Consider the following 25075-nt stretch of genomic DNA (forward strand, 5'->3'; position numbering starts at 1 on the left):
AGCCTGCAGTAACACACCGGGTGGGGAGCACGTCACTCTCACTGACCTGCTCTTCCGCACCACGTGACCGGGCAGGCTGCATCGTAGCATTGGACAATCCACATGCGCGTCATCAATGCCAGACGGAAGATGGACGGGCTGAGTGTACTACCAAACCGGTTTCTATGGAAACAATAAACAAACATAAGCAAACAGAATAAAATGACGATCAGCAACGATCAACGATATAAAATGCATAAAATATGGTACTAACGCTTGCACGACAATACATTCAATGTAATAAAATCCATAAATTTATAGGATTTAGCATCTAATGCAAAAATTTACATATAGTATAGGCCAGAATTATAATGAGGCATTAACTGGACAACATGAATGCATCATTTGTATTTATATTAGGTGTTACAAATACAGGTATCTAATATAGCATGATGGTGGCTAAATGAAACACTGGAGCCCCAGAGTCTCATTCAGACCACCAGGGGACATAGTCCCCAGAGAAAAAATCCAGCGACTCTCCCTCTGGAGTAGGATTTTATTCCTATTACCCCCTCTAATTGATAAAGGCACATGATCTATGATCATAGTGCGTATAGAAGCCACACTATGTTTAAATAGTAAACAGTGGCGAGCCACGGGTTGGTCACTATGTCCACTGGATTGGGCTTGATGGATGGCAGACCTATGCAGGGCCATGCGCTCCTTAAATGTGCGCTGAGTTTTCCCCACATAGGTCAAACCACACGGGCAGGTCAAAGTATAAATAACATAAGATGAAGAACAAGTCAGGGGAAACTTAATATAGATTTTATAACCTTTATGTGGATGTGTAAAAAAGCTCCCCACAGACATTGACCTACACGTGGTGCACCCGAGGCACCGAAAGCATCCATTTTTCCTGGACAAAAAATGCTGACCTGGATTCTTCTTATCCCAACCCGTGATGTCATATTTGACAATTCTATCCTTGATGCTACTCCCCCTAGTGTAACTGGGGAGTACCCTGGAGTTATGTAAAAGTGGTAAATCACCATCAGTTGAGAGCATTGGCCATAGTTGTTTAACCTTTTTGGTTTTATGCTCTGAACCAACGGAATATCGATTAACCCAGGGAACACGTTTTACCATGTTATCAGCAGGCGGCCCTGATTTGGATTTAAGAAGTTGTTCACGGGACATAGCTAGTACTTTTTCTTTCAAAATGTTTAATTCACATCTGGAATACCCTCTTATTACAAATTTTTCCACCATTGCTTGTAGTGCAATGGGGACTTCCTCAGGGTTCGATGTTATCCTTTTAACACGCAGTAACTGCGAATAAGGGAGCCCTTTACGGAGGGGGGTAGGATGGAAACTTTCATTTCTTAATAATGTATTTGTCAGGACTCGGGGGTCCGTGGACTCACCTACTGGCAGGGATCAGGTGGTCACACGGACGCCCCGGGTCTCTGCGCCGCTCAGGCGCCGCGAGGCAGGACAGGGGACCAGCCGGACGTCAGAGGCTTCCTCTCTGACTTCCGGACGCCGGGCGTCGGGGGTTGCTAGGCAACCAGCCCGACGCGCTACTCCCGGCAGTGAGGACGGAGCTCCCCGGCGGGTTGCTAGGCAACGACAGACGCCGGGCGGCTCTAAGCTGAGTCCTGGCTGTTTCTAAACAGTCAGGACGCCGGGGACTTGGCGCCTTTTCTCTAAGCACCTATCACCAGGGTAGGGGCTTGGCCCTGAGGCCTCATCTCATTGGCCCAGCTCACTATATCAGGTGTCTGAGCATTATCTCAGACACCGGTGATAGCAGCCTGTTACTAGCTGCTCAAGTTGCCTTCGTTGGTAGGCAGCCAGCTCTGAGGACGATCGGCTTACTACGGTCCAGCCCAGACCTTCTTCCATCTCACCCCCTGGGTGCCGTGAGTTGCCTTGGGCTACCGCCGTGTAGCATTGTCCCTCTTTAGTGCCCTATTGGAGGTGGGCCTTGTTCCTCCGTATCATTTGTGGGATTCGTTCCCTCTGTTAGTTGTGGTGGTCACAACTTCCTTTGACTGTGGATTGGTTTCACAGGTATAGTGTGACTAGGGTCACTTGTTGGTTGCGACGGTGTCGCAGGTTTATTTCTATTATTAGCTGTTCCTCTGTGTTTTGTTTGTATACCCTTTGGGTTCAGTCCGCATACCTCTCTGTATTTACCCACCCTGACTACCTTGGGGTCCCCTGCCTCGGGTACACTTTAGTTAGTCATCCCCTTGTTCTCTCCTAGCCTTGGTGGCCGCGTTGTCTCCTCTCAAGACCAGGTGGCATCGGGGTTGGAGCCTGACTAACAGGCTCCTTCGGACGCGGCTATTATTGGCGAAGCCTAGTACCGCACGTGTCCGCCAACGCTAGTCCGAGGCAACGGAGGTAGGGTTGGCAGGGGAGGGCCCCAGGATCCTAACAGTATCACCGGCCATAACTTATTGTTGGAGTATCATTCTTTAAACATCTTCCAACATGAACCCTGCTGAGCAGCTCCAGGGGTTAACCCAGAGGATGCAGGACCTCACCCTCCGGGTGTCAGTGCAGGAAGGTATTACGCATGCTGCCCAGAACACGGCCCCTGAACCTAAGTTAAACCTTCCCAGTAGGTTTTCGGGTGACCGAAGGGAGTTCTTTAATTTCCGAGAGTCTTGCAGATTATACTTTCGGTTAAGACCCAGATCGTCGGGCACCCAGGCCCAACAGGTGGGGATCATAATATCTTTACTCCATGGAGACCCCCAAACATGGGCATTTGGTTTAAAAGCAGGGGATGAGGCGTTGTCTTCAGTAGATAACTTTTTTAAAGCTTTGGGGCTGTTATACGATGACCCGGATCGAGAGGCATCCGCTGAGAGTCATCTAAGAGCTCTAAAACAGGGCAGAAATCCCGCGGAGGCCTATTGTACTGAATTTCGCAGATGGGCTAACGATTGCGGGTGGAATGACCCAGCGCTACGAAGCCAATTTAGACTGGGGCTATCAGAGTCCATCAAGGATAGTCTCTTGCAATACCCAGTTCCTTCTACTTTGGATAAACTCATGGAGCTGGTTATTAAAATTGACAGGCGGTTCAGGGAGCGTAAAGCGGAGAAGGTTTCTGCGGCAATCCCTCACACTGCCGTCTATTCTTCGGCAGAAGAGCTGGATGAACCCATGGAAGTGGGGCTCTCTAGGATCCCAGCTGGAGGAGGGGTTCGCCGAAGAAACCTTGGTGTTTGCTTTTTATGTAACAGAAGAGGTCATTTTGTCCAAAATTGCCCTCAGCGTCAGGGAAACTCTCGGACCTAGCGAATGGTGAGGAGGTTCGCTCAGGTCTTCAATGGGTCTCCTCGCAGAACTCTATGATGGTACCGGCGAAAATTTCCTGGGGAGATTCCGCTGAGCCTCTTATGGCTTTTATTGACAGCGGAGCCGCAGGGAATTTTCTTGATATTTCGTTGGCTAAAGCCTTAGGTATTCCTCCTGTGAATCTAGACAGGGCGATCTCCATTCGTGGTTTGGACGGTAATTCGTTACCTAATGGCCAGGTAATTAATTGTACACCATCTATACAGTTAACAGTGGGTGCGTTACACCAGGAACACATAGTTTTCTTCCTCACACATTGTCCCATGGTCCCCCTAGTACTGGGTTATCCGTGGCTTGTCAAACACAGTCCGGTAATCAACTGGCAAACGGGGGAGATTGCTAGTTGGGGTCCTGATTGTTTTTCTCAGTGTTTATCACACCCGCTTCGGGTTGCCACAGTCTTGTGTGAAGGTCTTCCAGAGGTTTACAGGGACTATGTGGATGTGTTTTCCAAAGGAAAAGCAGACAATCTTCCTCCGCATCGACCCTATGACTGTACTATTACGTTAATACCCGGGTCTCCATGGCCTAAAGCTAGATTATATGCCCTTAGTGCTCCTGAGACTAAGGCTATGGAAGAGTATGTGTCCGAAAGTCTCTCCAAGGGGTTTATACGACCATCTAGGTCCCCTCTCAGTGCAGGGTTTTTCTTTGTTGGGAAAAAGGATGGTTCGTTAAGACCTTGTATTGACTACAGAGCTTTGAATAAGATTTCTATCAGGAATACCTACCCTCTCCCACTCATTTCGGTACTGTTTGATCAGCTCAGAAGAGCTACTATTTTTTCCAAGATTGATCTCAGGGGGGCGTACAATCTTATTCGGATTAAATCTGGGGATGAGTGGAAGACTGCTTTTAGCACGCTTTCCGGTCATTACGAATATTTGGTTATGCCGTTTGGCTTATCTAACGCCCCAGCAGTCTTTCAGGACTTCATTAATGACGTTCTCCGAGACTTCCTTGGGAAATTCGTAGTTGTATATCTCGACGATATATTAATCTTTTCTTCTTCAGTCACCCAACACTACTCGCAAGTCCGTCAGGTGTTACAGAAGTTACGGGAGAATAAATTGTACGCCAAGTTAGAAAAATGTGAGTTCCACGTCTCGGAAATAGCCTTTTTGGGGTACATTATTTCACCCAAGGGATTCTCCATGGAACCCAAAAAACTTAAGGCCATTTTAGAGTGGGAGCGGCCTAGGAATCTCAAAGCGGTGCAGAGATTTCTAGGTTTCGCCAACTATTATCGGCGTTTCATACAGGCATTCGCAGAGTTGGTGGCACCTATTGTAGCGCTCACCAAGAAAGGAGCCGACCCCGCGGAATGGTCTCCTCAAGCGGAACAGTCCTTCCAGCTTCTCAAACAGGCCTTTGTGGCAGCCCCGGTGCTGCGGCATCCCAACCCGGAGTTACCTTTTTTGGTGGAGGTAGATGCCTCAGAGGTCGGAATTGGGGCCGTCTTGTCACAACAGGATCCTAACTCAGGAGAGGTACATCCATGCGCCTTCATGTCTAGGAAGTTCTCTCAAGCAGAGGCTAATTATGACATCGGCAATCGGGAGTTGCTGGCAGTCAAATGTGCGCTGGAGGAATGGAGACATTGGCTCGAAGGGGCTAGACATATGATCTCCATCCTTACTGACCACAAAAATCTCCAATACATCGAGTCTGCCAAACGGTTAAACTCCCGTCAAGCCCGATGGGCATTATTTTTTGCCCGCTTTAATTTCCTTATCACATACAGGCCAGGGGCAAAGAATATCAAGGCTGACGCCTTGTCGCGATCTTTTATGGCCTCACAGGAAGTTCGGGCTCCAGTAGTTCCCATCATTCCTGCCAGATGTATCCATGCGGGGGTTTTGCAAGATTGGCAGACCCAGTTAGAGCTGGTTCAGGGGCAAGCCCCGGAGGAGACTCCGGTCGATCGCCTTTTTGTTCCCTCTTCTTTAAGAAAGGATATTCTTCTTGAGTTTCATAACAGTAAACTGGCAGGACACCCTGGGATTTGGAAAACACACAAGCTTCTTTCTCGCTCTGTGTGGTGGCCGCAGATGTTGAAAGATGTCAAAGAATTCGTTTTGTCTTGTCCGGTGTGTGCGCAACATAAGGTGCCCAGGTCATTGCCATTGGGCAAACTTTTACCTTTAGGAACTCCGTGGAGGCCATGGTCTCATGTTTCCATGGATTTTTTGGTAGAATTACCGTTGTCCGCAGGTCACCAGGCGATATGGGTGGTCATGGACCGCTTCAGTAAGATGGCACACTTTGTGGCACTTTCCAGGTTGCCATCAGCCAAGGAATTAGTCGGCCTATTTATCCGGCATGTGTTCAGACTGCACGGCCTGCCCACGGACATTGTGTCAGACCGGGGGCCACAATTTGTTGCCCAATTCTGGCGGTTGTTCTGTAAGGAGATGGGGATTAAACTTAGTCTCACATCAGGGTATCACCCTCAGTCCAACGGACAGACTGAGAGACTCAACCAATCCCTCAAGCAATATTTGCGTTGTTATGCCTCCAAACTTCAGGACAACTGGGTGGAGCATCTTCCGCTAGCGGAATTTGCCTACAATAACGCCTGTCATTCTGCATCTAAAGTCTCTCCTTTTTTCGCGGTGTTGGGATGTCATCCCAGGGCTAATGCGCTGGATCCAGATTTTTTTTACTCTTCCTCTTCGTCTCCTGCCACGCATCTCAAAAAGATTTGGCGAGAGGTCCGTGATGTCTTGCAGAAAACCTTGCTCAAGGAGAAAAGAAGAGTGGATCTTAATAGGCGGCATTGCCCCTTTAAAGTCGGGGATAAAGTATGGTTGTCAACCCGCAATATCAGATTAAGACAACCTTCGACCAAATTGGGCCCTAGGTTTATAGGACCCTTCAGGATTATAAAGAAAATTAATCCTGTCGCCTTCTGTCTTTTGTTACCTCGGTCCTTGAGAATCAATAACACGTTTCACTGTTCTCTCCTTAAACCGTTTGTTGCTTCCAAAAAGTTTCCCCGCAAGACTAGTCAAGGTTCTTCTCCCGTCATGATTCGAGGACAACAGGAGTTCCAGGTGGAGAGAATATTAGATTCTAAAAGGTCTCGCGGTCGACTCCAATTTTTGGTCCATTGGAAGGGCTTTGGACCAGAGGATAGATCTTGGGTCACTGACGAGGACCTACATGCTCCCAGGCTTAAGAAACTGTTTTTTAGACAGTTTCCGCATAAACCCGGATTTAGGGGTTCTGTGACCCCTTCTCGAGGGGGGGGTACTGTCAGGACTCGGGGGTCCGTGGACTCACCTACTGGCAGGGATCAGGTGGTCACACGGACGCCCCGGGTCTCTGCGCCGCTCAGGCGCCGCGAGGCAGGACAGGGGACCAGCCGGACGTCAGAGGCTTCCTCTCTGACTTCCGGACGCCGGGCGTCGGGGGTTGCTAGGCAACCAGCCCGACGCGCTACTCCCGGCAGTGAGGACGGAGCTCCCCGGCGGGTTGCTAGGCAACGACAGACGCCGGGCGGCTCTAAGCTGAGTCCTGGCTGTTTCTAAACAGTCAGGACGCCGGGGACTTGGCGCCTTTTCTCTAAGCACCTATCACCAGGGTAGGGGCTTGGCCCTGAGGCCTCATCTCATTGGCCCAGCTCACTATATCAGGTGTCTGAGCATTATCTCAGACACCGGTGATAGCAGCCTGTTACTAGCTGCTCAAGTTGCCTTCGTTGGTAGGCAGCCAGCTCTGAGGACGATCGGCTTACTACGGTCCAGCCCAGACCTTCTTCCATCTCACCCCCTGGGTGCCGTGAGTTGCCTTGGGCTACCGCCGTGTAGCATTGTCCCTCTTTAGTGCCCTATTGGAGGTGGGCCTTGTTCCTCCGTATCATTTGTGGGATTCGTTCCCTCTGTTAGTTGTGGTGGTCACAACTTCCTTTGACTGTGGATTGGTTTCACAGGTATAGTGTGACTAGGGTCACTTGTTGGTTGCGACGGTGTCGCAGGTTTATTTCTATTATTAGCTGTTCCTCTGTGTTTTGTTTGTATACCCTTTGGGTTCAGTCCGCATACCTCTCTGTATTTACCCACCCTGACTACCTTGGGGTCCCCTGCCTCGGGTACACTTTAGTTAGTCATCCCCTTGTTCTCTCCTAGCCTTGGTGGCCGCGTTGTCTCCTCTCAAGACCAGGTGGCATCGGGGTTGGAGCCTGACTAACAGGCTCCTTCGGACGCGGCTATTATTGGCGAAGCCTAGTACCGCACGTGTCCGCCAACGCTAGTCCGAGGCAACGGAGGTAGGGTTGGCAGGGGAGGGCCCCAGGATCCTAACAGTATTCTGTCGGTCGCTTTCACGAACAGGGAAGTGCTGATTACAGCATCCCTCTTCGATATGGCGACATCTAGAAATTGTACATTATCAGTATTCATGGTGTAAGTGAACCCGACCACACTGCCACTGTGGGCGTGGTCCAAAAACACCTGCTCCAAACTTTCTTTATCCTGATTCCAAAAAATCAAGAGATCGTCAATGTAGCGTTTGTACAACAACACTTCCGATCTCAAAATGCCATCCCTAAAAAACATGTTCTGTTCAACGTGATGCATGAAGGCATTGGCATATGCCGGGGCCACTGCTGACCCCATGGCACAGCCTGCCACCTGTAAATAAAATTTACCTTCAAAGAGGAAGTAATTCTTCATTAATATAAAGGTCAACAAAATTATGAAAAACTCAATTGGGGGACCCATGTCTTCTGTGTCACTAGAAATCAGCGTCCGCACCGCCTCCACATCTGCATCATGGGGGATACAGGTGTAGAGGCTGGTGACGTCCGCCGTACACATGACACAATCATTTTCCAACACATTTAATCCTGAAAGATTATCAAGGATCGATAAAAGGGCAGTGGTATCTCTTAAATAAGACTTTAACCTCTGGACACAAGGATTCAAAATTGTGTCCAGATACACAGCCACCGGGTGCATCAAGGACCCCCTGGACGATATAATTGGTCGTCCTGGAGGATGCAGAGGGTCCTTGTGCACCTTCGGTAGGGTGTAAAACAAAGGTACCACAGGGTACTCAACCGACAGAGCTTGTTTCAATTCCACATCAAGGTACCCATCTCTGACAGCAGTATTCAGAATCATGTCTAGCTCCTGTTTAAATACAACAGTAGGATTTTTATCAAGAAGTTTATAAGTCCTGGTATCCCCCAACTGTCTAAAGCTGGGTACACATATGTACAATTTAATTTTTCTTGCGACCGTTCGATCGACCGAATACACGTTCGGCCGTCCGAAACATACGACCGATCTGCGCGTACACATATGTACAATTTTACTTGCGACGTCCGATGTACTCCCGTCCAAACAATCGCAAGAAAAAGATTGTACCACCGTACACACTCTCCCGTTCTGGCTATTCGCACGATAAAAATGTACACAACATTATCATAATGGGCTGGATTTAAAAGAGCATACCAAAATGAGGCGTGATCACGGAACAAAGAATCGTTCGTGTAGTACAGTGAATAGAGCCGTGACTATTCAGATCATTGCTAGCTGTACTGGATATACGTACGTACGTTCGTTCGTCTATCGGTGCATTTGGGCCTTTTTAATCATGAGCTTGAGGAGAAGGAAGGCTCGTGCGTGCATTTTGGCTGCTATGGCCATTAGATTGCGGGCTATTAAAAAAAGAAAAAGGACCAAGAATCGGAGCTGCTGGACCAGAGACTGGCTTCTGAGGAGAGACACCTTCTCCCACATGCCATTGCTACAGGAGATACGGGAGAACAATCCTGATGATTTCAGGAATTATCTCCGTATGGATGACGCTACCTTTATGGAGCTGCTGACACTGGTTACCCCTTTAATAGAGAGAGAGGACACCTATTTCAGGAGGCCCATTTCTGCAGAGCAGAGACTGGTGGCAACGCTGCGTTACCTGGCAACAGGCAGGACCCTTGCCGACCTGAGATTCACCACCGCAATATCATCTCAAGCGCTGGGGTTGATAATACCAGACACCTGTGATGCCATCGTCCAAGTTCTTCAGGACAAATACATGAAGGTAAATATGGAAATTACATACATGTCCCCCATATGTATAGCTGTGCACATACCTGTACCCTATATGTATATCTTTACAATGCCTGTTGATTTAATCTTTTACACCAGTGGGTGGGGGGTCATTTTGATAAGGCGGGTAATAGCTTTGAGGCTGCAATGGGGGAGGGCTGATGGGTCTAAAATCAACCAAACAGATTATTAATACGCATATACTTTTATATTGCAGTTTCCATCGACCAAGGAGGAGTGGCAAAATATTGCACGTGATTTCCGTGATCTATGGAATTTCCCTAATTGTGGTGGAGCTATCGATGGCAAACACGTCAGGATCATGCCCCCTGCAAAGAGTGGATCTTTTTATTATAATTATAAGGGGTTCTTCAGCATTGTTCTAATGGCCATCGCTAATGCCCGATACGAGTTTGTATTTGTGGACATTGGGAAAAATGGTAGAGTTTCAGATGGAGGAGCCCTGGAGAATACCTTTTTCCACGACCAACTGAAAAAAAATGAACTGAATCTGCCAGAGCGGACTGAAAATGAGCGCGGTTTGAACTTTGTTTTTGTGGCGGATGAGGCCTTTGCATTGCACCCTAATGTCCTTAAACCCTACCCACAAAGGGCACTGAACAGGGAACGACGCATTTTTAACTATCGCCTGTCACGTGCCAGGCGAGTGGTTGAAAATGCGTTTGGGATTCTGAGTAATAAATTCAGAATTTTTCACAGTGCCATCAATCTGCGCCTAGATAAGATTGACAAAGTGGTGCTGGCCTGTTGTGTGCTGCACAACTACATGCGCAGAAAAGCGGTGCACACACAACAACTGGGGGCTACAGTGGACGAGAGCCAAGTTGTTGACGAGCCTATTGGTCTGACAGCTTTGGCAACTAATTTAAACACCAGAAATGCATCAACGCAAGCAAAGTTGTCAAGAGACGAGTACTTGAATTATTTCAATGGTGTTGGGGCTGTGGAGTGGCAGAATGACATGATTGCTTAAAAATGTACCTTTTTGTCATTGTAAATATATTGTTTTTTGGTGTGTAATAATCAATATTTTGCCAATAAAATTTGTATACTCACAGTTCCGCACAAGTTGTCCTCTGCGTCTTCTTGCAGCAAGGAGGGGGAGGTGGAGGCCGAATCACGGCAAGTGAGTGGTAGTACTCAGGTGCCAGGCATTCCAGGAGGGCACAATGCCACGGCACCTGGAGTGCAGACTGTACCCAGTACTGGTGTTTATGTATACTGGTGTTTATGTACTAGCAAGTAGTTGCTCCACCACACCTATTTCTATGCCAATTTCTCCTGGTACTTTGTACGTATGTATATCTGTGCCCTATAGTCACCCTGCATGGTAAATGATATTTTCACACGGACACCAACTAGATTACAGAATTTTTAATTTTTATATAAATTATTAACTTATAAACTTATAAAAAATATAACATAAATAACAAGTAAATAAATAATAAAGAAATACTTAAACATAAAAATATTTAAAACAATAATGCACTTAAATAAACTATATAAAATATTTACATATGGTGGTAAACTTGTCCCACCCCATAATCCCCTGTATCCATCGGTGGTTGGGAGGGAGATGGACTTTCCAATAAACTCTGGAAGGGGACACCAGGTGGACCTGGTGGGAGCGTATTAGCCAACGTTGCCGGTTGGTGCTGCCTTTGCCCAGTTGGTGGCTGTAAATGTTGATACTGGGGATATTGCACCGGGTGAAATACCGCTTGTTGGGGTATAGGAGCTGGGCTGATGGGTTGAAATTCAACCCTAGGCAGAGGGGTCTCATCGGTGAGAAGTGTGTTCCGGGACAGAGTCCCCACACGGGCCCGGTACAGCGTCTCATAAAATATGCGCTCTACCTCCACCCTTGTAGCCGGGTCCAACTTTCGCAAATTGTCAGCTAATACACTCCCCACCCGGTCCGCATCATCCTCATCCATGCTCATCAATCTGTTGGCAGACTCCAGGATCTTGGTGGTTGCCACGTCCGCAGCATCTGGAGTCTGCCTCGGCCTTTTGCGCCCTCTTCTTGATGGCGCTTCTGCTGGAGGTTGAGCGCTTGTTTGCGGTTCAGCGCTGGTCATGGCGGTTGGTGTGGGGGTGGAGCAGAGGGCCGGTGAAGGCAGCTGTGATGCCACCTCCAGCGATGCCGAAGATTCATCCTCGGCAAATAGCGATGGCTGTAACAAAACAAGATGACAATGATGTATCACTATCGATTTTTAAGACTTCCATATATTTTTATATCTACGCAGAAGAACGCAGCCCATACACCACCATGTTGCTGCCATGGATGAAAGTGAGCTAGTTGAAGAGGCGTTATGACTGGCATCTCTGGAAACTAATTATTTAGATACCAGACATACCAAATACTAATTTAAACACCAGAAATGCATCTATGCGTGCTAAATTAACAGGGATGAATACATGCAGTATTTTATTGGTGTTGGCGCTGTGGATTGGCAGAATGATATTATTCCGTTAATTTTAGACAACAAAAAATATTACAATAATCCGCGCCAGAAAGACTACAACAGTGTAGATACCAGGGATTACCAATGACAACCAAAAGTTCCAAATACAAAAAATGTGGTAAATGCACTTGCGATGTCTGAATATTGATCACTGTGTTCTCAGGCGGATAACAGTATACCTCCACCACTGAGAAGAACCAGAATTAGGGCCACAGAGAAGGTCAAATTGACGATGTATAACCAAAAGGGGGGGTATCGCCCCCTGCAACTGACCTCTCTGTTGTGCCCAACAGAGAGGTCAGTTGCAGGGGGCGATACCCCCCCTTTTCATTTTACATGTTCACAATTTTTATACTGTACTTGCTGTTATATTTATCTGGTTTAAAAAAAAATTTTTTAAATAAAATACGTCTACTTACTGTGCCGCAAATGGTGTTATCAGAAAGCTCTTGGTTGCACGCGGAGGTGGAGGGGGCAGGCTGGTTCCTTGTAGTGTTGCTGACCGAATCCCTGGGCAGCTCCTGGTCCACCGTGAAGGCCAGCAGGTCGTAGTACCACAGCCTGGGCACATAGACTTGGTCTGCCCCTGCCCCAGACCGCTTTGAGGACTCCACCTTATTTAGTTCCTTTTTAAATACGGTCCTCATATTAGCGATCCGAGTCCGGACCCACTCTACATTTGCTGTGGGGTAGTAGGTCTGGCTCACCCTCACCAGCTCCTCCAGAGCAGATAGCCTCTTCTGCCGATTCGAATGGTCTTTGGATTTGGTATTCCAGAGACAATTCTGATCCCTGTAGGCCTCAATGAAGTCCTTCATAAATTCGACATTTTTTTCTGCCATGGTTGAATTTCTGTTCCAAAAAATAAAATAAAAAGGCATATTATTTTCTTGATACACAAAGCACACCATAAACCATTTAATGTACAGGTGTTCAGTCTGTGGGACACTAGATATACTGTAGCTATAGTACAGGAGTTGAAACTCTGTGGGACATAGGATACACGGTCACTACAAGCCCCAGCATACCCATGGCCCACAGATTGAAGTCCCTGTCATAGAAAACTACACATTTTGTTTTAATACTCACCGAAATAATTGTCGATACAGTCCGGAAAATTCGCTGCGCTGCTCCGATCAATCCAACAGCAACGACGGAATATTCTTTCGTGCTGAACGTGGCTTGAAACACAGTGATTGGATGAGCACACGAATCTCCGCCCCACTCACGTGCTTCGCGTCACACAGACACGGGACATCGAGGAGCCATGTCGGAGGGTCTGGCGCCACCGCATATGGGGGAGGCCAGTACAGAACCTACAGAACCTTTGTTTTCCAATTCAGCACTGATAACAACAGATAAAGAAATCGCTGACAACAAGGAGAAAAAAGTGACGCGCGCATCCGCCATGTCATCTGCAGAGGTGGAACTGATGGTCAAAATGCTGGATAGAAGGGACTACGATTGTTCGAGAAAAACATACCCCAAGACAAATTATAGAAAAGAAATTATTATGCAGCGTGTATGCAAGGAGATAAAGGAGAAGTTTGGGAAAAGAAGGTCCAAATACCAGCTCCAAAAACGGTGGTCGGACCTGAAGCACAAGGAGCAGGCCAAGCTCAAGAAAATTCGTGGAATTATTAAAAGAAGTGAGTCCAATGCCCTAGGTAGCTTTATTAATATACTGTCATGATCCATTACATTTTGTGTGTTTTGCTGACATGTTGCTTGTTTTTACTCAGAGGAAATCCATCCCAGGAGAAGACATGAGGAAGGCAGAGACAGGGCCTCCAACCTAAAAATAAAGAAGGAGAGTACAACAGGTAAGGTTTTGTACCAGCACACCAACAGAACAACACATGTTTTATACACACAACATGGGGTAGTAATATGTCACTTTACCTTGTCACTATAGATGATATCCAGGCTGCGCAGCCGATGGAAGGGACCGCAGAGGGCCACCAAGTGATTGCGATCACCAGCAGTGTAGATGGTGAGTGTATACTGCAAATCATCTTTATGGGATAGTGACGTATCATTTGTGGAAAGGTAAACCTTTCTTTATCTGTACTTATTATAGATATCATCGAGATTTCAGATGTCAGTGCAGAGGGGGAGAAGAACACACCATCACCTGACACGTCCAGCGACGAAAGCACAATGCAAGAAAACATGACACAAGTCCATAAATGTCTACAAGAACTTAGCGGGAAAGTCCATACCGTAGCCCAAAAAATTTCAAAAATCCAAAAAGGCGTAGCAGTAGTACACTCTTTATATGAGAAAATTTACAACGGTTTGCATTGTAAAGTCAAAAAATAGTTTGTGTACTTTATTTAACTTTTTTTCTCCTTCTTGTTTATTTGGAGGCCAGAAGCATGGTGCATGTCGTGGCAAGCAGTCTCACGGCAGCAACGCATCCCATGTGAGCAGGCCGGGATGTTCCCATGTGATGCGTTGCTGCCGTGGGACCGCTTTCCACTACATACACCACCATGTTCAAATGTGTTTTTATGTTTTTTGGATGGGTGGGCTTTCCTGCTAAACCTTCACACGTGGCACTTATGTCATGGCAAGCAGTCCCACGGCAGCAACGCATCACATGTGAGCAGGCCGGGATGTTCCCATGTGATGCGTTGCTGCCGTGGGACCGCTTTCCACTACATACACCACCATGTTCAAATGTGTTTTTATGTTTTTTGGGTGGGTGGGCGTTCCTGCTACACCTTAACGCAAGCACCTGTATAGAGAAAATATGTCCATTTGCACATTTAGATTTTGGCAGGTACCACAGCTGATATACTGCATGTTTTTTGGATGGGTGGGCTTTCCTGCTAAACCTTCACACGTGGCACTTATATCATGGCAAGCAGTCCCACGGCAGCAACGCATCACGTGTGAGCAGGCCGGGATGTTCCCATGTGATGCGTTGCTGCCGTGGGACCGCTTTCCACTACATACACCACCATGTTCAAATGTGTTTTTATGTTTTTTGGGTGGGTGGGCGTTCCTGCTACACCTTAACGCAAGCACCTGTATAGAGAAAATATGTCCATTTGCACATTTAGATTTTGGCAGGTACCACAGCTGATATACTGCATGTTTTTTGGATGGGTGGGCTTTCCTGCTAAACCTTCACACGTGGCACTTATGTCATGGCAAGCAGTCCCACGGCAGCAACGCATCACATGTGAGCAGGCCGGGATGTTCCCATGTGATGCGTTGCTGCCGTGGGACCGCTTTCCACTACATACACCACCATGTTCAAATGTGTTTTTATGTTTTTTGGGTGGGTGGGCTTTCCTGCTAAACCTTCACACGTGGCACTTATGTCATGGCAAGCAGTCCCACGGCAGCAACGCATCACATGTGAGCAGGCCGGGATGTTCCCATGTGATGCGTTGCTGCCGTGGGACCGCTTTCCACTACATACACCACCATGTTCAAATGTGTTTTTATGTTTTTTGGGTGGGTGGGCGTTCCTGCTACACCTTAATGCAAGCACCTGTATGTGATATACTCTGTTCAGGTCCGACCACCCAAATAAACAAAGTGTTCACAGTATTTTTTGTCAGTATTTCTTAATAAATGTTAAGTGTTTATGCAGAACAATGAACATCACATATCTATCTATCTATCTATCTATCTATCTATCTATCTATCTATCTTCTATAACTATATCTGTCAGGAATGCACACACAACGATTATTTATTTCAAAAGGAATGCACACACAACGAATATTCTTTAACAGCATGGCGCGGAAAGTACGGGGGAGAAGACTTCCTGTTGTTTACATGCTGCGCTGATGGAGGGATGACGCAGCTAGTCAACACCCACATGGGCGTGCTGCTTTTGGGAGGAATGATCGCAGGAACGGGCTGCATATCGATCGAACGTGCGTACACATGTCACTTTTCTTTCGATATGGAGCCGTCCTGTCGGAAGAATATTAAGCAGCAAAGAACCTGCGACCGACCGACCGTGGACGGCCAAGAGCGTTTTTGGCCGTTTATCGATCGCAACGAAGGGATCGGGACAGCGTACACATATATACAATCGAACGGCCGTTCGTCCGCAGATCGGAAGAACGGCCCGACGATTGTACATATGTGTACCCAGCTTTAGGCACTCAGACCTATAGTCCTGGAAATCCTGAACAATTACAGCACCCCCCTTATCTGCATTACGCACAATTATATCTCTCCTTTTAGCCTGAAGTTCTGTATAATCAATTACTGCGTTTGAAACAAAAGGAATGTGACTTTATGTGCCACAGTGTCAGTTTATCTGACTATTACCGCAGAAAACAGATTCCCAGGGGATTTAGGGTAAAAAACACACCAACGATTGGCAGGTATAACATCGCCTTCTGCCGACGCTGGATTGGTGTTTTGAATAAATGCTCCCAAGATCTGCTCCTGCTGGTTATTGAAGAAGCCACTAGGGAGCAAAAAGACCTGCAGCAACAAATAACCACATTCGAGACAGCTCACTCCATCACACTCACTCAGGATAGCCATACCAACTGGCTTGATAAACTTCAAATCCAGATGGACAAGTACAGGCATGACCTTATAGCCTTTAAAAAAGAAAACGTAAAAAAGGTTCAACTTGACTATGATCAACGGAGGGTGTACCCGTGGCTTAATGCTGGCAACTTCCAAGAGGGCGGACGCCCGAATTATGGTCGACGTAAGCCACAGAGATTCCAGCACTCCAACCAAGGATCAAGCACCTCCCAGAGTGAAAGTGAGTCCTCTTGTTCCACCTCCAATGCTGCAGGGGCTACTTTAGGGGTGCTAACCGGGACCGCAGCAACTGGCCACAAAGGAAGAGGACGAGGAGGGCAGGGCAAAACCGCCGTCAGAGCAAGCACTCGTCCACCGAGGAAAGTCAGAATCTAGTTTTTAACCTGTCCAAAGTACCATTAACTACAACAGAGATTGAAGTCTTGGCTAAAGGTTTATCGTTTGTCCCCACCGTCAAAGCTGACGCATTCCAGTGGAAGGTGGATACGTACAAACTCCATCGGACATTACGATTAAAGGAACATTTTGGAAAAACCACCCCCTCTGTATCCACTGTGGAAAAAGTGATCTTACCTGAACAATTAAAAAAGATCGCCCCTCGGTCGAGGTTCGACCCCCCTTCAATTAATCCCTCAGTGAGGACTTTTACCCGGATGATGGACCAACTGGGTGCGGTCGAGTCGGTCCGCACACATACCAGGTACAATCTGTCCATGCCACAACAACTGGCCTTAAATAGTCTGGCTAAAAGGAGAGATATAATTGTGCGTAATGCAGATAAGGGGGGTGCTGTAATTGTTCAGGATTTCCAGGACTATAGGTCTGAGTGCCTTAGACAGTTGGGGGATACCAGGACTTATAAACTTCTTGATAAAAATCCTACTGTTGTATTTAAACAGGAGCTAGACATGATTCTGAATACTGCTGTCAGAGATGGGTACCTTGATGTGGAATTGAAACAAGCTCTGTCGGTTGAGTACCCTGTGGTACCTTTGTTTTACACCCTACCGAAGGTGCACAAGGACCCTCTGCATCCTCCAGGACGACCGATTATATCGTCCAGGGGGTCCTTGATGCACCCGGTGGCTGTGTATCTGGACACAATTTTGAATCCTTGTGTCCAGAGGTTAAAGTCTTATTTAAGAGATACCACTGCCCTTTTATCGATCCTTGATAATCTTTCAGGATTAAATGTGTTGGAAAATGATTGTGTCATGTGTACGGCGGACGTCACCAGCCTCTACACCTGTATCCCCCATGATGCAGGTGTGGAGGCGGTGCGGACGCTGATTTCTAGTGACACAGAATACATGGGTCCCCCCAATTGAGTTTTTCATAATTTTGTTGACCTTTATATTAATGAAGAATTACTTCCTCTTTGAAGGTAAATTTTATTTACAGGTGGCAGGCTGTGCCATGGGGTCAGCAGTGGCCCCGGCATATGCCAATGCCTTCATGCATCACGTTGAACAGAACATGTTTTTTAGGGATGGCATTTTGAGATCGGAAGTGTTGTTGTACAAAAGCTACATTGACGATCTCTTGATTTTTTGGAATCAGGATAAAGAAAGTTTGGAGCAGGTGTTTTTGGACCACGCCCACAGTGGCAGTGTGGTCGGGTTCACTTACACCATGAATACTGATAATGTACAATTTCTAGATGTCGCCATATCGAAGAGGGATGCTGTAATCAGCACTTCCCTGTTCGTGAAAGCGACCGACAGAAATACATTATTAAGAAATGAAAGTTTCCATCCTACCCCCCTCCGTAAAGGGCTCCCTTATTCGCAGTTACTGCGTGTTAAAAGGATAACATCGAACCCTGAGGAAGTCCCCATTGCACTACAAGCAATGGTGGAAAAATTTGTAATAAGAGGGTATTCCAGATGTGAATTAAACATTTTGAAAGAAAAAGTACTAGCTATGCCCCGTGAACAACTTCTTAAATCCAAATCAGGGCCGCCTGCTGATAACATGGTAAAACGTGTTCCCTGGGTTAATCGATATTCCGTTGGTTCAGAGCATAAAACCAAAAAGGTCAAACAACTATGGCCAATGCTCTCAACTGATGGTGATTTACCACTTTTACATAACTCCAGGGTACTCCCCAGTTACACTAGGGGGAGTAGCATCAAGGATAGAATTGTCAAATATGACATCACGGGTTGGGATAAGAAGAATCCAGGTCAGCATTTTTTGTCCAGGAAAAATGGATGCTTTCGGTGCCTCGGGTGCACCACGTGTAGGTCAATGTCTGTGGGGAGCTTTTTTACACATCCACATAAAGGTTATAAAATCTATATTAAGTTTCCCCTGACTTGTTCTTCATCTTATGTTATTTATACTTTGACCTGCCCGTGTGGTTTGACCTATGTGGGGAAAACTCAGCGCACATTTAAGGAGCGCATGGCCCTGCATAGGTCTGCCATCCATCAAGCCCAATCCAGTGGACATAGTGACCAACCCGTGGCTCGCCACTGTTTACTATTTAAACATAGTGTGGCTTCTATACGCACTATGATCATAGATCATGTGCCTTTATCAATTAGAGGGGGTAATAGGAATAAAATCCTACTCCAGAGGGAGAGTCGCTGGATTTTTTCTCTGGGGACTATGTCCCCTGGTGGTCTGAATGAGACTCTGGGGCTCCAGTGTTTCATTTAGCCACCATCATGCTATATTAGATACCTGTATTTGTAACACCTAATATATATACAAATGATGCATTCATGTTGTCCAGTTAATGCCTCATTATAATTCTGGCCTATACTATATGTAATTTTTTGCATTAGATGCTAAATCCTATAAATTTATGGATTTTATTACATTGAATGTATTGTCGTGCAAGCGTTAGTACCATATTTTATGCATTTTATATCGTTGATCGTTGCTGATCGTCATTTTATTCTGTTTGCTTATGTTTGTTTATTGTTTCCATAGAAACCGGTTTGGTAGTACACTCAGCCCGTCCATCTTCCGTCTGGCATTGATGACGCGCATGTGGATTGTCCAATGCTACGATGCAGCCTGCCCGGTCACGTGGTGCGGAAGAGCAGGTCAGTGAGAGTGACGTGCTCCCCACCCGGTGTGTTACTGCGGGCTGATCGTGGCAAAGGTTGACAGGTGTGCGGCGGGATGCGGACGGGGGAGGGTGAGTGTTGAGCCAATCGGGTGTGACATGGGGGGTGGGGTATATGTTTGCTTTTCTGTATTTATTGTTTGAATTCTGTGTATGCCATTGTGTCCCTGATGACGGAGGTAACTCCGTAACGGCGTAGGACCGCTGCAAATAAAGGACTTTTAATCTTTGAACAAAGCCTGTGAGAGTGCCGCCTTCTTCCCATGTTATATATATATATATATATATATATATATACATAGTTTCACAGACGTGCAGCACTCCAGCCAATTTTCAGAGGATTTTAATGTAGACATAGCAGCAACGTTTCAATACAATGAAGTATTATCGTCAGGCTACAGATCTCACAACGGCAGCGGTTTAAATTACAATCATCGCTCCACACAGCCGGCGTGCACGCCCAGCCGGGCAGCGCCTACAGATGACATCATTATAGTAACGCTACTATTAGATAGACACAAGAAAATATCAAGCCCATGCAGGCTTAGTTACATCGGAAACACTGAGAGAACATTTAAAGAAAGGATAACGGCTCATCGTTCCGCTATCACTAAAGCAGTATTTTAATAGCCCATAATGTTAAAAATGTAATAACAAACTGTACACATCAGTCACATAACCTCTCACTACTGTTTCTGATCTGTGTATATTGGTATGTAATTACTGTTTCTGTTTTATCTGCAGACTGTGATACACACGGACAGAAACATATACAGCAACATGATCAATGTTCCCTCAAGATAACAATGGCAGCAGTATGTACCGAATATTCTCTTATTAGCTCCCCTCAATATCCCCTGTAGGTCGTGTTTTTGAGGAATTATCCAATTAAATATGGGTAGCAACTTTGAAAACTTTGTTAAATTAATTAGTTATAAACAACTTTTAAAAAACACAGTGAGGTAATATCCATTGTATAAACAACAATATATAATTATAAAGCATTCTAATACTTTATGGGGGAATTCAATTAGACCTGTTCATTTCACAGGTGTGATAAAGGGAGGTATTCTCAGGCTTTATCACGCAGGACTACTCCTTTATCGCCATTTTTCTGTGTTTGGAAGATAATGCGCTGAATCTGGGATGAAAACATACTATTTATCTGGGAATTTTTTGCGGGATCGCCCAGATCCTAAAAGCCATGTTAAATCACCACAATGAATATTGATTCAGCAAGAACTTTGGAACCCAGCATCTACAACAAGACGCCTGCTCTTGGATGGTCTACACACGCGGCAGTGAGAAGGCCACCACTAATCCACATATTTCCACTGTGCCACTTCACAACATTTAGGAAGGAATGTTTCCCTGCATTGGACATGAAAATACCAAGGATTTGCAGAGACTCTTCCCTCTGGAGTTTGTATTTAATTTAGGTGCCTTGTTATTCTTCATTTAAGAGTGATATTTGCACTATTTTATATCTATGGTTTATATCTATGGTTTAATTTTTAAGGATAGGACCTTGGCCCTTATTCTTATTCACTCGCAGAGGCAAATTCCTTCTCAAATGGACAAAACCATGTGCACTGCAGGGGGGCTGATGTAACTTGTGCAGAGATAATTAGATTTGGGTGAGTCATTTTGTTTCTGTGCAGGGAAAATACTGGCTGCTTTATTTCTACACTGCAATATAGATCTCACTTTGAAGTAAAACCCCACCCAAATCTAATTCTCTCTGCACATTACATCTGCCCCACCTGCAATGCACATGGTTTTGTCCATTTGAGAACAAATTTGCCTCTGCAAGTGAATCAAAATAATGGCCCATACTGTGTAGGTAATGTGTGTATGTTTCTTATGTTCCCTATATGGGACTTATACAGGTTTTCTAATGTATCAATAAATAATTTATATTTTTAATATAGAATTTTCTGTAGTCAATATATATCATTGTTTAATATTGTTTCTGTACTGCCACCAGATTCACTACACTGTCCTGGCGTCCTTCTCCACGGTTTTACTTACTGTGATGGGGGACTGTCTATAAGGACTGGCAGCATTGTAGTAACTCGGATTTCTCTTCCAAAACTATTTTCCAATAGATTTCTTAACATCTGTTGGACTCAGCAGCTTCCAGTGTTCAAACCCATCCTTTCCCTTCTCCTTGTTTTACTATAGATTTTTTTTCAATAATTACTGTAGGTGCAAATCAATTTTAAGTAAGTTACATAAGTTACTTTTTTTCTTAATTACAAGTAGGACAATGAAGGGAACTCTGTGGTGGGCATTCTTCATTAAATTTAACTTTATAAAACTCTGCACCGATCTATATCCCAAAATGGGAAATATCATTACTCGCCTATTCAATGCTACCATTACCAACAGCATTGATGGCTGTCAGATCCGACTTTTTTTTTTTTTTTAAGTCAGATCTGTTTTGTCGGAAACAGCAACGGATTGTCGAATTCACAGAAGTTTTCTGACAATCCATTGGCCGTTTCCAACAATTTAGGAGGTCCTGACAGTTGGAATCCGGGATTGAATACCCCCCAAAATCTATTAAAAAAAGAAAATGCAAGTGAATAAAGGAAACATAAGATAAAATAACACAGCACTCAGGATCTATCAAAATAACAATAAAAAAAAAAAAAAAAAAAAGAATAATTCTACAAAATACAGTGTGGGAAATTTACTAAGATGTGTTTTCTACTTTACATGTGATGTTGCTATGGGCAACCAATCAAAGTCTACTTATTTATTTAGCACCCTCTAGAACAGTGGTTCCCAAACTGTGTGCCGTGGCTCCCTGGGGTGCCTCGGGACACTTGCAGGGGTGCCAAGGGTTGGTGGTCCAGGACCAATTCAAATTATTTATGGTCAATTATTTATGGACAAAACCAGTGCTGGTGGCTGCCAATCATAAAATATGTACAATCAGAAGCAAACCATGCCCTTTACCACATAACTGACCCTAAGAAACACATATAAACACAGGCTACTTAATTTAATATATTTTTGGGGGGGCCTAGGGGTGCCGCGGAAAAATTCTGATACTCTAGGGTGCTGCGATCCGAAAAAGATTGGGAGCCTCTGCTTTAGAAGATAGAAGACAGGATCTGATTGGTTGCCCATAGCAACATCACGTGAAGTAGAATACACATCTTAGTAAATTTCCCCCAGTGTGTCACACTCTGAATATCAGCATTGGTACAGGGCTATGGCAGAAATTAATATTCAGAATAAGCTAAGGGCCTTATTCAGATCTGATCGCAGTACAAATTTGTTTTCAAAATGGGCACAACCATGTGCACTGCAGGGGGGCAGATGTAACATGTGCAGAGAGAGTTAGATTTGTGTGAGTTATTTTGTTTCTGTGCAGTGTAAATACTGGCTGCATTATTTTTGCACTGCAATTAGATTTCAGTTTCAACACACCCCACCCAAATGTAACACTACCTATACAGATGGAGCCGGCCTTAACTTTGCAGGGCTGGCATTTCTGTCACCAGGCACCGCCAGCGGCCGGCTCCCGCGAGGGGCGCGCGTGCACGAGACGGTCGCACGCCCTGTGGCAACGGACCTTGTCCCGGGTCCCCGCCACCTCCCCTGTCGCCTCCCCCCGGTGCCCCTCGCCGCCCCCCCCCCCCCCTAACCCTGCCCATCTCCCTGAAGCGGAGACGGGCAGAGACCCGCATCGCCACCGTCGAGGGACTGGGACGCGCGTGCATGTGAGACGCACGCGCATCCCAGTCTCTCTCGCCGGCGCTCACCAGCGCAAGGGGTCTGGCGAGCGCCGGCCAAAGATGAAAGATGCTCCATCTGTACATGTTACATCTGCCCCACCTGCAGTGCACATGATTTTGCCCATTTTGAGAACAATTTTGTACTGCGATCAGATCTGACTAATCTGAATAAGGCCCAAAATACAGAACCCTCCAGCATGTTTAATCTTCACTGCTCTACTTCCAAAAAAGAGCATGAAAGGTGAACAGTGAAGATTAATCCTTTGATTTTCTTTTCGCCCCTTACCGGCTGAGAAACAAAGAGACCTCACACAAAAATATCCAACATCCAAAATCTACAGGATTGGACAGCGTCAGGGAATTATCACTGTTTGCTTATTGTGTAAAGGGTTTCAATTGTTCAATGCAATACAAATTAGTTTATTTTATTAGAAAGTTAATGAAATAAAATGTGACCAAGTTTGCAGCCAACTCCAGTTGCCATAGGCTTATTTTCAGTATTTCAGTTTTGCTGATTTCACATGATATACCCCAATATTGTTCTTACTGATAATCCTTACAGAACTGTTATGGATCTTTCATCACGTATGTGTGACTGTATGTGTATAAGTGTATGTATGTGTGACTGTATGTGTATGTATTTGTTTAAGCATACCTCCCAACATGATCCTCTCCAGGAGGGACACAATGCTGTTTCTGGACTTCCCTGGTAATGTATGATTGCCATCACCTTTGTTGAAGCGCGCGCCTTTCTTATCAATTAACATGTTCAACACAGGTGATGGTAATCATACATTAGAGAAAAGTCCAGAAGCAGCGCATTGTGTCAATCCTGGAAAGGGTCATGTTGGGAGGTATGGTTTAAGTGTATGTATGTATGTATGTATGTATGTATGACTCATACCTCCCAAAATCTATCTGTATCGTTAATTGGGACATGGCTTATGGAAAGGAGGCATCATCAGGCCACACACCCATTTTGCACCCCCCTGCATTGCCCCCCACTGCGGGACACTGGCGGCCCCAGGCGGGATGCAGGAACATCCCCAAATACCAGGCCGTTCCCGCAGAAAGCGGGACAGTTGGGAGGTATGGTGACTGTATACATTCCTCCTAACATTTGACTGCCATTAAGAGGGACACTTCACAAGACTACATTTTTGGGACGTGGCCTAGCGGCAAGGGAGCATGGCCTATTCCTGCAAAGTCACGCCCCTGTTTTTGCCACTGTGGGGGCATGAACTGCTGGCTGTGTCCCAAGCCCCCCAGCGTCTATTCACGGGTGACAGGGTGGGGACTCCCAACTGCCCCCCACACTGCAGGACACTGCTGGCCCCAGACTGGGAAGCGGGAACGTCCCCCAAAAAATGTGACATTCCTGCAAAAAGCAGGACAGTTGGGATGTATGATGCATGTGTGCGTGTGTGTATATAGTGTGTATATATATATATATATAACACACAATGTGGTCTAGGAAATTGCGCTAGGATCGGTCTTTCGACCAGCTGCACCTCTGGAGCGACTCTCCTGTTAGTGAGAGACAAAGGATAGAATACACAAAGGGGGGGTGTCCAGAGTGCGCTCTAGTGGTACCACCTAGCCACAGAATAATAGTCACAAGTATGTGTGATCCTGCAGTCACTTTCATTCACTCCGACGAAGTTTCATATGCTTCAAATTAACACCGAAGACCTCGATCGTAAAAGCAGTTCTTTATTAGAAGCCCAACGCGTTTACACGACTTCATCAGGGGCATGGCATGGCCGAATATGGCCTGATATCCAGATAAAAGTGGCGATAATAGACAAT

General features: G+C 45.9%; 1 protein-coding gene across 7 annotated transcripts in view; it reads left to right on the plus strand.

Moving 5' to 3' along the window:
• The window catches only part of LOC146042259 (cell adhesion molecule CEACAM1-like), a 131373-nt gene that overhangs the window by 52794 nt on the left and 53504 nt on the right, over positions 1 to 25075 (plus strand). Inside the window, exons 11-12 of one of the 7 annotated variants that reach the window (XM_083162186.1) lie at positions 20262 to 20332; positions 20569 to 21606. The exons of 4 other annotated variants lie outside the window; for them this stretch is intronic. In XM_083162186.1, coding sequence (XP_083018312.1) covers positions 20262 to 20321 — 60 coding nt within the window. In that variant the 3' untranslated portion in view covers positions 20322 to 20332; positions 20569 to 21606. 2 more of the 7 variants (XM_083162185.1, XM_083162187.1) reach the window with 2 other exon arrangements.

Source organism: Crinia signifera, chromosome 19, assembly GCF_055691185.1.
Source record: "Crinia signifera chromosome 19, ASM5569118v1, whole genome shotgun sequence".
Lineage (NCBI taxonomy): Eukaryota > Metazoa > Chordata > Amphibia > Anura > Myobatrachidae > Crinia > Crinia signifera.